We start from the raw sequence: 14,398 nt of genomic DNA, 5'->3' as shown, positions 1-14,398 counted from the left end.
ATGTTTTTCCTCCCTTTTCTGCCCTTAAAATGCACTGTTTTGCCCCTGAAAAGAAGTTGTCACTACACACCCCCGTTTTTCCCTTCAACAGACATCCATATACATGAGAACAAAAGAATGTGTTGAAGAAGGTGTCAGACTCATTATGAGGCGAAAGGTGATTTGACCAGTTGCTCAAATTAATTAGCATCATAAAAGCAGTGATCACCAAAATAATTCAGCATTTTAAATGCCCTTTTTTGTCCCTCTTATTGCCCTGGGAATCCCCTGAAAATGTACTGTCTTGGCGATGGCAGGACATGTGAAGTTTTGAAGTGGCACATCTGTACAGCTCGATAGGCCAGCCGTGAAGGCATTTTATCAAAGCACACTAATAAATAAAAAATACAGAGTCTTCATTCAGCTCTGAAGAGAGCGAGGGTCAAATTTGTACTCTCTCAGAGTTAAACTAACACTAGGATGCAGTGGTGTAAAGTAACTAAGTGCATTTACTTAAGTACTACAGTACTTAAGTACAGTTTTGAGGTACTTTAACTTTACTGGAGTATTTCCAATTGTCAGTACTTTTACTTCTACTCCACTAAATCTCAGAGGCAAATATTGTACTTTTACTCCACTACAATTATTTGAAAACTTCAGTTACTACATGTAGTTACTTTTTTGTTTTTGATTATTATTACAAAACATGCACTAACCACTTCAACCCTATACATTTCGGCCATTTGAAAATAGCAGATCTACAAGCTCACAATGCGTCGCGATGCGACACATTCTGAGCTTGTAGATCTGCAATTTTCAAAAGATATTTTTAATACATTTTATACATTTGAAGATGTGTGAAATGGGACATTCTGCATAATGAGTACTTTGTACTTTTGTACTTTAAGTACATTTTGAAGCCAATACTTTTGTACTTTTACCTAAGTAAATTTTGAATTCCGGACTTTTACTTGTAACAGAGTATTTCTACATTGCAGTATTGATACTTTTACTTAAGTAAAACATGCAAGTAAAGTACTTTTACCACCACTGCAAGGATGTTACAGTGTAGCTAAACCTGCAGCACCAGAAAATCAGGTAGAGCTACATCACGTCATGGGGTGTGAGCTTTAAAGCCAACAGTAGCCTGCTTAACACGACTACACTACAAGAGAGAGAGAGAGAGAGAGAGAGAGAGAGAGAGAGAGAGAGAGAGAGAGAGAGAGAGAGAGAGAGAGAGATCTGGGTCAGTGTAAGTTTATCCACAGGGCATAGATTATTCCTTATCTCCTTTTATACGTCCGATGGGTTAATTATGAAGTTTAAAGGGAAAGTTTAATTTAAAAAGGTGAACTGTATACTCTAGAGAATAACCATACAGTGTGGTGTCTAGACTGCACAATGAGGACGCCACGCTGCACCGTGGTAGGATGTGCTATCGCTGCAGTTCTAATGATGATGGTAAGGAACTGTTTGATTTAAAAAAAAAACATTTCAAAAATAGCAGATCTAAGAGAATATTGTGTGCACATCCCACGCCTGCATTTAGGCCAGGTGCTGGACATCAAGGGAAGAATCAAGGAAAAGACGAAGGAAGTCTGCACACTGTTCTCAAGCTCCAAGAAACTCACTTTTTATTTTTGCAACGTTTCGACCTTCTTCAGGCAAAAATAGCAAAAATGGCAGATCTACAAGCTCGCATTGCATCCACAGTAGACACGTTTTAAACTGTGTATGCTGTATTTCGAGGCCTGTAATAGCCTTCTTTACATTGGTAATATTTGTAAAATAGACAGATATTTTGATGTATGGTTGGATAAGAAAGTTTTCACATTGAAAAAAAAACACAGTCAAAAAAAATACAGCAAATACAGTAAATATAGGCTAATATTGTAAAACATTAGGTGTCATGCTAATTGTCTGAGTAATGATTGTCATTACTCTGAAGTACTGACAGTGGTCTGACAGAATGCATTATTACTAAGCCTTCCCTAACCTCACACTAAACCACATTTTTCAGACTATTGAGACTTCGGAATAATTGTCCATCGGAGCAACGGACAACCCTCCACAATTAACTGCATTAGGCCTTTAATGACTGGTCTAATGAATCGACAGATTGTATTCCGCATTTTTAATAGTTTTAATTTAAAGTGAAAGTTAAATTCTTCTCCATTCCATCATGTCATCCAGGGACAGCCGGCAGAGAGCCAGATGAGTGATGGCGCGTTCATCAGGTTTGACTTGGCCTGTGACCAAGTGATAGATGGCTGTGTGGCCGAGGTGCGCTACCGGTGCTCAGGGCCGTGTCGCCCGGCGCTGGAGGTGGTGGTGGGCTCCACGGCCCACCGGACAGAGCTGCTCCTCTTCAGGACCAGATGGATTAGCGGCCCCCATCAACACCATCCCGTCCCCAGGTGCCCACGGCTGCTCCTCAAATCCCCGCCATCTGTCATATATTAGGCTGCCGACGGGGATGATATCTCCCCATCCAGGGGATGGGGAGATATCATCCCACCACCATTTTTAATTAACATTGTATTTAACCAGGAAAAACATAAGTTAATTATTGGTGGTGGAAAGTAACTAAGTACATTTACTCAAGTACTGCACCTAAAGGTTTCATGACAATCAAATGTAATTATTATTTTTTTTAGGTTTATTTTTTGGTTTTCTGACCTTAATTACACCCCCTTTTAGTGGATGTTCTGTGGTCTGGAGTTTTCTGAATAATTAGGGCCAGAAAAGCGCTGTGATTGGCCCGTGGACTTTGATGTCACAGTCCAATCATTTTCAGTTAAAATCTTTTAAAACACGTTTGAAGGACCATGATGAAGGCTTTAATGTTTTGTAAAACCAGCATGTCTTTAGTATGTCCATTTTTCAATACTTTATGCTTCTACATCACTACATCTCAGAGGAGAATATTGTACTTTTTACTCCTCTAGAGTTACTTGAAAACTTGACATGTTACTTTGTAGATTTAGATTATTATCACAAAACACACGTTGACCACTTAAGCCCTGTTACCAAGACGACGATGGCGACGAGACAGTCGTCCCAAATATGGACACAACGCCAGTGTGACGTAGCCTTACGACCGCATGACATCGTATCCTGCCCATAAATACTAGGGCGCGGCCGGACAGAGTTCGGCGGCTTCCACAGGGATAAATAGCAATAATCTATAACAATAGAAAGAGTCATATATACTCATAATATACTTAGAAACTAGGCCCATTCATCATAACTACTTAGGTGATTAAGGGAATTCCCCGGGCCTGTGGAACACTCCACAGCGGTCATATATCCGCCAGCACCTAGAAATATACAGTCCTTGTAGATTACTGAGGCTAACTCCTCAACATTTGGTCCTTTAAACGAGCCTCCTCAATAGACAAAGAGGAGCCTTCCGCCTAGCCAGCGAGACCGCTAGCCTGTGCTTCACAGCCCGCGAGTATATTTACATAGCTTAGATGGCCAGCCCTGTTTCCCCCACACCGGGAACCGAGCCGACAGCGCTCCACTCGGCCGTCGAAAGAATGTCCGCCGCGATGGCCGTCCTGGCCACCGGCCTGACCTCCGCCCAGGAGAGGTCGAAGTTCAGAGATGAGAAGATGGATATTTTGTCCCGCCAAGTAGCTGCCTTAGCCGCTACGATGCACCTTGAGCTTTCATCCTCCACCTCCGGCAGCAACGCCGAACGCGGCGCCCACCACCCTACCGAACGTCCAACGGGCTCCATGCCCCCTCCGGACCACTCCTCCTCCGAGGCCGCCTCGGTCTCCACCCTCCTCCTGCATCATCTGACACAGACCCGTCAGGACTTTCTCGACTTTCTAGCACAGGAACGTCGAGACTTTGCAGACATGTCCAGGCGCCAGGGCCAAGACCGGCGCTTCACGGCCCCCATCCGGGTCTTCGATGGTGACCACCTCACCTACCCCACCTTCATGGCCGACGTCGATAACTGTTCCACGGGGAAGTGCCCGAGTGAGAAGCTCGGCATCCTGTCCTCTCTCACGCGTGGGCGGCCTCACCGCATGGTCGAAAGCTGCCGCCTACACCCTACACCCGAAGGGGGCCTTCAGGCGGCCTGGGTCAAACTCGATCGTGCCTACCGCAACCCCGGTGAGGTCCAGATCGCCCTCCAGACGCGGGCCGAGGCCTGGCCCGCGCTGGTGACGGTCGAGGATTATGATGATTTTGCCGGCTTCCTTCGGAATATTAGCAGGTGGATATCCGCCGGGACCTGCGATAAGTTCAGAGACGGGGCCGACGGTTTATCACGCATCACCGACAGGCTACCCGCCGACATACAGGAGCTATGGTTCGATACTGTGGCGGTGATACACGGTAAGTGCATGAAGGTGACCTTTGACGACCTGTCCGCGTTCGTGGCGAGATGCGCCACGCGCCGCGCAGTCTCCCGCAAGTCTTCCTATGGGCGACCGGCGGTGGCAGACTCACGGCGGCCCCATGACCCCGCCTACCCCGGCCGGTACATCAACTTCCCAGGCGCCTCCGATGGATACAGGGGGGGGGGGAATGACAACTCCCGTGGCCGCGGTAGGTCCCCCCGGACCAATTGGCCCCGCGATCAAGACCGACGCGGAAAGCATACACCCAATTCCACATTGTTCAATTATGTACCCACAGTCGGCGGTACGACACGCCACCACTCGACACCCGCCTTGACACCGGCCCTCTGCCCATACTGCGATATTCCCCACCTCATCAATCAGTGCTCTGACTTCATGGCACTGGGGAAGCAGCAGAGGGAGGACTGGGTCGTAACTCAGCAACGATGCAGGAAATGCGGCCGCGAGCACCAGAACGCGGACTGTGCATCCAAATCCTCATGCGCGGTATGCTTCAGGGACCATGCGTTCGTCCTCCATGATGTCAATCCCCGCAATCCCCCACATCAGCCCCCCGCACCAACACATGCCACCCCTGAGAAGCACAGCAAGCACACCGACCCCGTGCTAAGCACAACCATACCAGCTAGCACAGAGCTTAGCCTGGACACCGTCCTCACTGCAGAACCGCTGCAATTTGCGCTCCACTCCCAAGAGATAGGCCAACAACAGCCTACGGCGGAGCTCGCGGTCGCTCCCATGCCACATAGCCTTGGGGATGTCCATCCCCATTCTAACATCATAGCGCCGGAGACGTCCACCCCTCCACGGGGGAGCAGTCGTGAAGGCGCAAACAGTCATCTACTCCCAGACGACGACCGGGGCCTTAATGAGGGACCCCCTACAGTTACTGTACCGTCTGCTACACAGGCGGTCCAGGGGGGAGCAGTCCCGCAGGCAGGAGACCCCCCTCCCGCAACAAACGGCATCAATCTACAGCTTGTCCCCAGACACGAAGATCCCCTGAAGTCGCCACAAGGAGCGCATGGACACCACAAGGAGTCCATGCAATTAGGGCCAACAGCGATAGCTATTGCCCGACAATCAAACCAGGCTGGGCAAAGCCCGTCCCAACATCAATGCCAAACTTCGCAGCAGTGCCTGCTCATTCTCCCCGACGCCATGAGATTAGAAGTGATAATGCTATGCCCCCAGGGGGGGAGAGGTCCACGAATCAAGAGAAGGCCCCCAGTGCGATCACGGTTAACAACGCAGAGAGTCCCTACAGAGAGCGGTGCACCCACGAACATGACACGCCGACTCATAGCCGGCAGGCGTTCGGGCTTAGAACAACAAGTCCTCCGAGAAGTCTTAGGAACGCAGGTGACCTCTGGGGAGGCACCCTCCACCGTCTTGATCGAGATAGAAGCTCTATACTCAAGCCATTCAAGACCTTTGGGCCACGTGTCAGATGTAACGGACCCAGACCCAGTGAACAGTGAAACCTCGTTGCCTCAAGTCTTCTACCCAGAGACTGAGGTGGAACGAGGCACAAGACCAGGAGACCCAAACCATAACGACTCACAAAGAAGTCAGGTAACAGAATCAAGAGACGTGAATTTGATTGTTACTCTTGGTTTTGTTACCATGGTGTTCTATGTTGTAGTGACCGCACATTGCAGTCACAGACACAAGTTCCTCCTGAACCATCTAGGCCAGCCTCCCTGCAGCTACACCGCTGCACCAGCTGCATAGCACATCCATCCACATCGCTCCTTCGTGGTCCTTCGTTCATGGGAGAGGGAAGTGAGGTCCGCGAAGACAATCCTTCGGGTGATCCTAGGAACACAGATAGTTTCCGAAGAGGTACTCTATACCGCCTTGATCGAGATCGAAGCCATCTTAAATTCCAGGCCTCTAGGCTATGTATCATCGAATGTAGCAGACCCCGACCCAGTGACACCCAACAACCTCCTGATAGGGCGATCAGACCCTTCACTGCCTCAAGTCCTCTATCCAGAGAGTGAAATGCTAAGTCGGAGGAGATGGAAGCAGTCCCAAATCCTAGCCGATCAATTTTGGAGACGTTACATTAGGAATTTTCTTCCTTCATTACAACCTAGGAATAAGTGGCTGACGGAGGAAGAGAACATCGCCGTCGACACCCTTGTCCTGGTGATCGACCCTCAGCTCCCCAGAGCGCTCTGGGCAATAGGGAGAGTCAAGAGTGTCGTGCTCGGTAGGGATGATCGAGTCAGAGCCGCAGTGGTACAGGTGAAAGACCGCACCTACACGAGGCCCGTGGCGCGGCTGATCAAACTCCCTAAACTGCCAGATGAAGCAACAACCATCAGGGAGGAGATCCAGACCATGAAGACAAAGGCTAAGAAATAACAACGAACATCATCGTTTGGTGGAATAGTGACATTATCCTGTCACTGGGGGGAGTGTTACCAAGACGACGATGGCGACGAGACAGTCGTCCCAAATATGGACACAACGCCAGTGTGACGTAGCCTTACGACCGCATGACATCGTATCCTGCCCATAAATACTAGGGCGCGGCCGGACAGAGTTCGGCGGCTTCCACAGGGATAAATAGCAATAATCTATAACAATAGAAAGAGTCATATATACTCATAATATACTTAGAAACTAGGCCCATTCATCATAACTACTTAGGTGATTAAGGGAATTCCCCGGGCCTGTGGAACACTCCACAGCGGTCATATATCCGCCAGCACCTAGAAATATACAGTCCTTGTAGATTACTGAGGCTAACTCCTCAACAAGCCCTATTTTATACGCCATCTACTTAAAAAATAGTCGATCTACAAGCTCACGTATTGTGAGCTTGTAGATCAGCTATTTTTCAACAAACGTTTGAAACCTTTTGAAAACACTTGTGAAATGGGACATTCTGCACAGACATTTTGTAACAGCCATAAGTATATTTTGATACCAATACTTTTGTACTTTTACTCGAGTCAAATCTTGAATACAGGCCTTTTTACTGTTACTACGTAACAGAGTATTTGCTACTTTTATTCAAAAATCTCTGTATTTCTTCCAACACGGCCAATCAATCCCCAGGTGGCGACGGGTGCTCCTCAAATTCCCGCCATCCGTCATGTACCGACGGGACTTCTTCAACAGGCGCGTCGTGGACGCCCAGAATGTGACGGTCCGCGCGTGGCTCGTCCACGTGGACTCCTCCCCCTCCTCCTCCTCCCCCTCCTCCTCCTCCGCCTCCTCGTCATCCTACGGCGAGGCCGTGTGGAGGGACTCTAAAGTGCTGCGGACCGTCCCCGTCCCAGAGCGTCCCCGCAGACCCGCCACGGCGTGCCCTTCATGGTCCGCTGGCCTGATGTGGCGGCTGACCACACACACCATCTATCAGTGTCCACACGAGTCAGGTCAGGCCTCACTCACCACCACACACACTGTGGCATGGTGTCACACCGCACACTGCTGCACACACTTTAACACACACACACACACACACACACACACACACACACACACACACACACACACACACACACACACACACACACACACAGCGTCACACTCACTGACCGTATACCCTAACCCTGTCAAATCAGATTTTTATTTTTTTTCATTTAAAGCTACATTCTGCACACATAGCGTCGCTGTCAGGCAGAAACCTCTTATCTCCATATTTTAAAGGGATACCCAGCAGGCAGCGGTTCCGGTAGGAGACACAAAGGTCTCCTACCGGAACCGCTGCCGGTCTTCAAGTTATTGGCTTAGGAATGCGACAAAAACTAAAAAAATATCCATGAATTCAAGTCTCCATGGGGTGACTAATCGATAGGAAAAAAAGAAATGTTGGGGGTGAATATCCCTTACAATGTTTGTGTTTTTTTTGTAAATTAACACCCTACTTGATCACACGAAAGCATCAACAGTAGCAGATCTACAAGCTTGAAATGTGGCGCCGTGTTTCGAGCTTGTGGATCTGCTACTTTTGATGTTTTTGAATTTGAATCCGGAAAAGTAAGAGTTTTGGACATAAGGTTTCCACCGGACAGAGACGATATGGGTATTCATGGCATGGCAGAGCCCACTGAGGAAGAAATTATAGACCCCTTAACAGACAACGTCACACTGATAAGAACCAGTATGCGTGCAACCAGTATGTGCGCAATGAAACCCATTCTGTCAGGTCTCGCTAGGACGCGCCTCACTAGCCAACACAGAAGAGGGGGTTGGGGTGTGCTGAAACCAGCGCACCCCGAAACAACAGGTTGAGAATTGATTGCGTGAAACAATCACCTGTGCGTCCAGTCTCAATGTTAGTGAACAAATAATTGGTCTATATGGCTGCTTGTATCTAACCTTTATATTTTACCATCACTTATAATACTTCTACAATATATTATTATATTTGACAGCTTGTAAGAGCCTAAATGTCTCCACTAGCCTAGGCCTAATAGCTATTGTTTTGGTGCAGCCTATCTTGTTATGGTTCAGTTTGTCCTTCAGGCAGCTACAATATAACTATGATCTCTGGCCTGTGCTTGAGGCAGAACTACCGGACCACTGACATGAGTGTTAATGTACTTCTGACCATGATATCACATAAAACATCACCACCTAGAATATTGTCTGGACTCCTATGTGCCTCATCGATTGCTGATTGATCCAGAATTCCATGACACCACCATTGTCTTGCAGGTGCCAACAGACACAGGTATCAGCATTGAGTTTGTGAGACAGACATTGTATAAAGTGATAGATGTGTCTGTCCTAGCGCAAAAACTATGACCTAAGTATCGTAGTGCAGGGACCTGCAACATGAAAAATGAAGACAGGTTGTCAAAATATAGATTTAATTTTCAAGCGACAAAAGCCACAAGAAGGAACCAAATCCACGCAAGTATAAAGCGTGTATTACGTGTTGCATATGGGGCTGCTGTGTCTCACGCAAGACCGAAAACCAATAATAAAGTAAAATGGTATTGTTTCATAAGAAGCACATTTGTTTGCACCGATCCATGCCATTCCCTTTTTGCACGTACTAGAGCGTCACGTCACAACGGTCTCTCTAGCTAAAATAATATCCTACCCAGGATTTAAACCCTGGTCTCTCCCACATGACAGTTGGTGAAAGGGCCTTTCTGTGTGGAGTTTGCATGTTCTCCCCATGTCCCCTAGGGTAGGTACCCTCACAAAAAAACATGCAGTAATCCTGTTCTCTATACTGCCTCCCCCTGGTCATCCGGGGCACCTGATGGAGGGGAAAGGAACTGGTTGGAATAACGTGTTCCTTCGAAACTCCACCCCTGTCAGGTGACAAGAAGCTGCTCGCTAGCTCCTCATGCATTGAAGGAGGCATGAGCTCAGTTCTGGGCTCTCCCTAGGCTGGCAGAGGGAGGGTAGCGCCCAGGATTACATAGGCAATTGGCACTGGATGAAAAAAATGGGTTACAAAATTGTGGGATAAAAATGTAATAAAAAAAATGGAAAAAAGATAGAGAGAAGGGGAGTGACAGATAGCAAATGGCCTGTCCGGCCTGGAATGGAACTCACTGTCAGGCATTAGAGCCCAAGTGGTATGCAGTCTAACCATTCAGGTTAGGGCAGATATCAGGTCACTCCAGTCCAGGGAGACACACATTTCTACCAATCAGTCGACAGGCATGCCCTGCTTGGCCAGCAGAGATATAGGGCTTATGAGCTTGAGGCAGAACTACTTGTCAACCAGTTAGTTGGTGTCCTAACTGACAACCAGGGTCAGTAACATACTCTACCATAAATATTATTTAAAAATCACATCTTATCAAAATAAGTTCTGGATTGCAGGTTTAACTGTGAGAAGTTTACAAATGGAACCAAATCAACCCAAGTCCATTTGGTTCCATTTGTACACACTGCGGTAAATGCACACTGAGAAGAATGCACACCATAATGGGATTGTGTTTGTTTTTCTTATTTGTTATGGTTTGAGGGCATTCTCAAAGTCAGGTTCTGATCAGTAAGTGAATCTTAATGTTGTTTTTTGTCTCGTCCACACACACAGCCACAGTCGACCTGCTGACTTTCCCGCTGGCGAGTAGTGGGGAGCAGTTCGGGGTGGTGAGGAGGTTCCTGCCTTTTGTCAACACACACCTGGAGAGAGAGAGGCTGGCGGCTGTCACCAGACCCAGGTGGGACTGTTAAACAAACTAGTGTTGTTTACATATACTGTAGGCAGTGGTGGAAAGTAAACTAAAGCATTTTAGGTATTTCTTTTACTTTACTGGAGTATTTCTATTTCTAATTTTCTGTACTTTTACCTCTACTCCACTACTATCTCAGAGGTAAATATTGTACTTTTACTCCACTACAATTATTTGAAAAAATTAGTTACTAGTTACGCTGCAGATATTAATTATTATATTATAAAACATACATTAACCACTTTAGGCCTATTTTATACATAGGCTATTTGAAAATAGCCGATCTACAAGCTCACAACGCGTCGCATCGTGACTCATTGTGAGCTTGTAGATCTGCTATTTTCAAACATTTTAGTACTTTTACTTTTGGTACTTTAAGTACATTCTGATGCTAATACTTTTGTACTTTTACTCAAACATTTTGAACACAGTATTATATTGTGGTATTGCTACTTTTACTCAAGTAAAATATATTTTTCCACCACTGCATATACTGTTAGGGTTTATTCTAGAATCTCACTGGTTCCCAAACTTGTATTCCTTGGAGCCCCCTCTCTACATCCTGTGGTTGTTACAGTTACTTTTCTTGAGTGTCCATTTTTCAATAGGAGTCACTTTGTAGATTTCGAAAATAAGAGGGATGCACGGATAATTTAAAAACAAACATGATAAACTGGAAATGTAATTAAAGACATGAAGATAAATCAACCAAACTGGTAGTGTAGGTGTCACGGTCTGCGCCTCGGCTCGGACCGTGGACTGTGACTTTATTATTTAGCCCTTGTCTGACCTTATATGGTATTGGACCCTTTTGGCCACTCTTTCTGTTGTATTGTTCCCTGTTCTCCTTGTACCTTTATTTTGTGGTGTTGTCGTGGTGTTTCCTGTCAGCCCAAGTTGTTGCTTCCTGTCTTGTCTCACCAGTATGTCTTTGCAATTGTAGTTCACCTGTGTCTTGTTCTGTTACAGCCAATCATGTGTTAATTGTCCTTTGTTCTCACCTGTGCCTAGTTAGTCCCTGTCTATTTATATGCCCCTCTGTTTCCAGTCTGTGTTGGTTCATTAATGTTGTTGCTGTGTCCTGTCTGTTACCTGTTGTCCTTATATTCCCGGTTTAAGTAATAAATCCCCCCTGCATCTGATTCGTTCTGTCTCCGCTTCACTGTCTGCGCTTGGGTCCTACACCTCTCTGCCCCGCACCGTGACAGTAGGTGAGTGGATGTGTGTAAATGCATGGATGCAAACAGACAGACAAACACACTCAGGAGCTAATGAGATGAGGGTCAAAGTGGAAAATAAGCCCTGAGAGCACTGGGCCCAGGTGCTCCACATCAGCGCTGATGACCCTCCCAGCTCCACCTGAGAGCACTAGGCCCAGGTGCTCCACATCAGCGCTGATGACCCTCCCAGCTCCACCTACCAAGTCCTGCGACACAAACCACAACAGTGGACCAGCACTGCAGACAGAGTGGGAGGGCTGTAACCATGTAGTGGGGATTTTTTGAGGACTGACTTGGTGTGTCTGTCTGTCCGTCCGTATGTTTGCGGACGGCCTCAACATGTTTGTGTCTGGCCTCAACAGCTGCAGCTGATTGCAACACAAAGATGCAACCAGTTACACTAATTAAACACAAACAGGAGTGCAAAACATGCGCATAATGAACTCATCAAAGGCACCACTCACTTCACACTGGGTGTGCTTTTTTAGCTGTGTGTGTGGGGGGGGGGGGGCGCTTACCCGAAGAAGGTCTACACGACCGACACGTTGCTTCATTCAAACTTTTCTCTTGACTTTGCAAATTGGCAATGTGCGGGTATATATATTTAATTGTTGATGTTACATCAGTTGGTCTTACATCAGAGTGCCTTTTCCATCACTGCTTGGTTCTGATAAAAGCTGAGTCCCCCATATGCGTACACAGCCACGCGCACACACACACACACACTCTCACACTCACTTAACTCTAACCCCAACCTGAATCTTTTCCTAATTATAACCCTAACTATAAATATATTTTTAATCATAAACAATTAACCTCATCCTCACAGGAACCAGAAACATTTCCCCTGGAGGTCATTGCTCTCTGGGTTTTGTTACCCTTGGGTCCCCACAAAGATAGCACGCACGCAGGCACGCACGCACACAGGCACACACACAGGCACACACACACAGGCACGCACGCACACACACAGGCACACACACAGGCACGCACGCACGCACACAGGCACACACACACAGGCACGCACACAGGCACACACACACAGGCACGCACGCACGCACACACACAGGCACGCACACAGGCACACACACACAGGCACGCACGCACGCACACAGGCACACACACAGGCACGCACGCACGCACACAGGCACGCACGCAGAAACATGTGTCCTCCAATTTTGCAAAAATGATTTATGATGGGGATAAACAAAGACACTGTCACACTCATACAGGACAATGAACGTACAGTACAGCAGTGGTTCTCAAACAGGGGTCCGCGGACCCATAGGAGTCCAGGGGGCCCCCAGCGACATGAGTTAATACAGCATCAAAATCTGTTTAACCACTTTAATGGTTGTTTTTTCCCCCCAGCTATTTTCAGAACAAATCGAAACAACCTATTTTTGCAAATGTGCAATAATACACAAATCTCCTCTCCCTGGCACAACATATTTTCTAATGAGGGCCTGCGGCCAAATACATATTTATCAATTTGGGAGTCTTTGACATGAACATATTTGACAGTCACTGCAGTCCAGGGCAGTGCAGTATACAGTACATATTTTGTGTATTTTATTCCAGTGGTACTGTGAGTAGCTCAGGTGGACACGTGGGAGGTCTTTACATGAGCCTCAGTGGTTTCATGTCACAGTGAACAGGTCACTGACTGCTTCCTGTTCACACAGCCTCGCTCCACTTTTCATTTTCACTTCCATGTCCGTCATTACCAACGCCTTCATGGACAGCTTCACAACGCATGCTGTTCACGCTTCACCACAGCTACCATACTGTGTGGTCAGCTGTTTATTCCCCCCCACTTTTCAGCAGACATGACAGTATTGTATAGCACGTGGTTCTTAAACTGGGGTCCGGGGACCCCCAGGGGTCCTTTAGGGGGGGTTCCAGTGGGTCCACAGCTAAAGTTGTTAATGTAGTATCAAAATAATTGATCCACCTTAAAGGACCACTTCACCCATTTTTAACCTATCTTCATAGATCACAAATGCTCAATATGATAATTATGGTATCATCTTTGTCTCACTCTGTGCCTCAGAGGAGGGCTGTGGACAGTTCAGAAACCCGCCTGGGTTGGTTGAAGTGATCCTTTAATCCTTTTTTATACATCAACTATTCGAAAATAGCCAATCTACAAGCTCACAACACATCACGTTGAGATGCAATGCAACGCATTGTGAGCTTGTATAAGTGCTATTTTCGAAGAATTAAGATTTTTTTTCTAGTTCTAGTTTTCTAGTTTTAGTCATAGTCTTTCGAATAAAATTCTGTTTAGTTTTAGTCATATTTTAGTCATCTGAAATGTTTTACTGTTAATCGACTAAATGTACAGTTGATTTAGTCGAGTAAAATTGTTTATGGGCCGGCCGTGATGCCATCGAAATGGCTGATTTTCACTTAAGCAGATCTACGAGCTTGTAGATCAGCTATTTTCGGTCTGTGACACACGCGCGTACCTATGATGACTTGTCTTAGTTCTACTGGATCTCTTCTCCACTAGCCCCTCACTAACATTTTAGTGTAGTTTTTTTTGTCGCCGAATTTGTCAGTATATTCAGTCATAGTTTTAGTCATCATAGCTCAGTTTTTATTACGTTTTTATTTCATTTTCTTCAGTGAAAAAAGGTAGTTGATGAAC

The 14,398-nt window shown here is 46.6% G+C and overlaps 1 protein-coding gene across 1 annotated transcript in view; it reads left to right on the top strand.

The window, feature by feature from the left end:
• Nucleotides 1–1,184: 1,184 nt before the first annotated feature.
• Nucleotides 1,185–14,398, top strand: part of LOC311052579 (protein sel-1 homolog 3) — a 49,146-nt gene continuing 35,932 nt past the window's right edge. The window contains exons 1-4 of the mRNA XM_084067584.1: nucleotides 1,185–1,440; nucleotides 2,173–2,396; nucleotides 7,434–7,756; nucleotides 10,387–10,513. Of these exons, the coding sequence (XP_083923710.1) occupies nucleotides 1,381–1,440; nucleotides 2,173–2,396; nucleotides 7,434–7,756; nucleotides 10,387–10,513 (734 nt within the window). The 5' untranslated portion in view covers nucleotides 1,185–1,380. The remainder of the gene's footprint in view (nucleotides 1,441–2,172; nucleotides 2,397–7,433; nucleotides 7,757–10,386; nucleotides 10,514–14,398) is intronic.

This window comes from Gymnoscopelus microlampas (genome assembly GCF_963454915.1).
Source record: "Gymnoscopelus microlampas genome assembly, chromosome: 9".
Lineage (NCBI taxonomy): Eukaryota > Metazoa > Chordata > Actinopteri > Myctophiformes > Myctophidae > Gymnoscopelus > Gymnoscopelus microlampas.
This window is presented reverse-complemented; position numbering and strand designations above follow the sequence as displayed.